Source organism: Rutidosis leptorrhynchoides, chromosome 1 (assembly GCF_046630445.1).
Source record: "Rutidosis leptorrhynchoides isolate AG116_Rl617_1_P2 chromosome 1, CSIRO_AGI_Rlap_v1, whole genome shotgun sequence".
In the NCBI taxonomy this organism is placed as follows: domain Eukaryota; kingdom Viridiplantae; phylum Streptophyta; class Magnoliopsida; order Asterales; family Asteraceae; genus Rutidosis; species Rutidosis leptorrhynchoides.
In genome coordinates, this window is record NC_092333.1 from 217,736,800 (window position 1) to 217,738,907 (window position 2,108).

At 34.0% G+C, this 2,108-nt stretch overlaps 1 protein-coding gene across 1 annotated transcript; it reads left to right on the forward strand.

Annotated features, from left to right (window-relative positions):
• The first annotated feature begins 844 nt into the window (after positions 1 to 844).
• Positions 845 to 1,660, forward strand: LOC139894577 (uncharacterized). Its single transcript, XM_071877938.1, has one exon. The coding sequence runs from the start codon at positions 845 to 847 to the stop codon at positions 1,658 to 1,660; it is 816 nt and encodes a 271-aa protein (XP_071734039.1).
• The last annotated feature ends 448 nt before the right edge of the window (positions 1,661 to 2,108 follow it).

Genomic DNA, 2,108 nt, shown 5'->3' on the forward strand with positions numbered 1-2,108 from the left:
TGTGGACGGCTAGCCATAAGACTGGCATCCCTTTTTTTGTCTGATGAGTGCAATTTATACCCACTTTTTTCTTCTTCTTTTTTTCCTTCTTCTTCCTTCTTCCTCCCAAACCTTCGGCCAAATTAACACCCACCATCACCATTTCGCCATTTTTGCACCTAATCGTACCATTCGAAGGCCAAAACTTGTTCCCTTCATCCCTCTAAACTCATTTCTTCGATCGATTTCGTCAAACAAGGTATAAATCTTGCTAAAATTCAAAATTTCACTTAGGGTTTAATTTTTAAATTTCTATGATTTTGTGATTTTATGCTTGTTTATATGCTTAGGAACTCTTAGGATGATAATGTGATTGTGAAATGCTAGTTTTTAGGACAAATTGATACTTTGATAAGATAGGTTCTTTGAATTGGTTGACTAGTGTTGACCTGGACAAAATGGGTCGGGTCTTTCGAATTTTGGAACAATGTAGTATGATTGTTGCCCATAGATACAACCTATTGATTTTTTGGAACAATAAAATCACGCTTAAACTATGTTTAAACATCGTTTGCCAAAATTTGGAAAATTAGTCAAAAATCGTACGAAACAAACTTTTTGGTCAAACCTAATGTTAAAACGTTTTTAAAACTTAGGATATTTCGGAAAATTGTTACTTTTTACGAAATCTTTGAGTCCAAAATAAACTTGGAACCGGAATCATTGATTTTTCAAAAACGTACGTTTTTGTCATTTTAACTCTTAAAATTCTTTATGGGTTAAATGGGTACGCACTTATCATTTACGAGACCAGAATTTTTGGGAATTATCCATTAAACCATCGGATTGTTGGAGCTAGCGCATGATGTTGAAGAGCAGGGAGTTGATTAGAGACCATTTTGTCCATCAGATTGGTAATGGTAGAACGACATCAGCATGGTATGATGTTTGGTCAAATGTTGGTTGCCTCTTATCTTTTATTACCCATCGAGCTATAGCGAGTGCTCGATTACATTCCTCGAATTTAGTACATGATATTATTATTAATGGAAGTTGGAGATGGCCTACTTCATGGGCTCATTTGTACCCTCCAATTCAGCAGATTACTATACCAACTATCTCAAATTTGGATGATGCTATTATGTGGAAAGATGTTAATGGGAGTTTAAGGAAGTTCTCTGTTAGCTTAGTGTGGAATACAATCAGGCCTAGAGCTCCATGTGTTCCTTGGTTTAGAGTTGTTTGGTTCTCGCAATGTATCCCTCGTCATGCATTTCTTTTATGGCTTCTTATGGGAGAAAAGTTGAAGACCCAAGATAAGCTTCAATCTTGGGAAAGGAGGGGCCCTAATAGCGGGTTATCTTACTCTTTATGCAGATCACAAATGGACAACCATGACCATCTATTTTTTGAATGTTCATATTCGGCTGATCTATGTGCAAAGGTGGGTCAGGTAGTTCACATTCCGAATTGGAATTCGAGTTGGAAGAATATTCGTGATGAGCTTATTCCAGTAGCTAATCGCAAGGTGGCTTGGTTTATTGTTGCTAAGTTAGCTTTCGCTGCTTCAACATATTTCATATGGCAGGAGAGAAACAACCGTCTTTTCAGCAATAAATCGCACACGGTAGAGCAACTTTATGAAGTTATATACTCGACGGCCCTTTACCATTTTTTTTAAATAAAAACGCATAAAACACAATTATGATTAAATTTTGGTAACAAGGTAATTTTTAACAATTATATTTAATTGTTGTAAGCTTAAAAACCAAAACTTTTCCTAAAATTCCTTATTACGACTAAAAAGGTTATATGAATTATTTTTTATAACTAATATTTATACAAACACGGGTATGTATCGAATGTTGGCTAAGATTTTCATTATAGGTTTATTATATTATGATGGGATATTTTTGCTAATTATATTACGTTTAGGTATATGGAAAAAGTCTATTTTTAAAGCCCTTATTTCGAAATTTTTTTAGAAAATTGGTTTATATCGTTTTTCCTATATAACTAGCATTTGTGTAACTTTTACACAATTACTAGATGTAACTTACACTATAATATCCAGGGTTATTTGTTATAATTAGCTCATACTAAAAAGTAAGGTGGGTTTATATTCTTCA

Excerpts from the sequence above, each read along its gene's own strand:
- LOC139894577 (XM_071877938.1), top strand. The coding sequence starts at position 845 with ATGTTGAAGAGCAGGGAGTTGATTAGAGACCATTTTGTCCATCAGATT.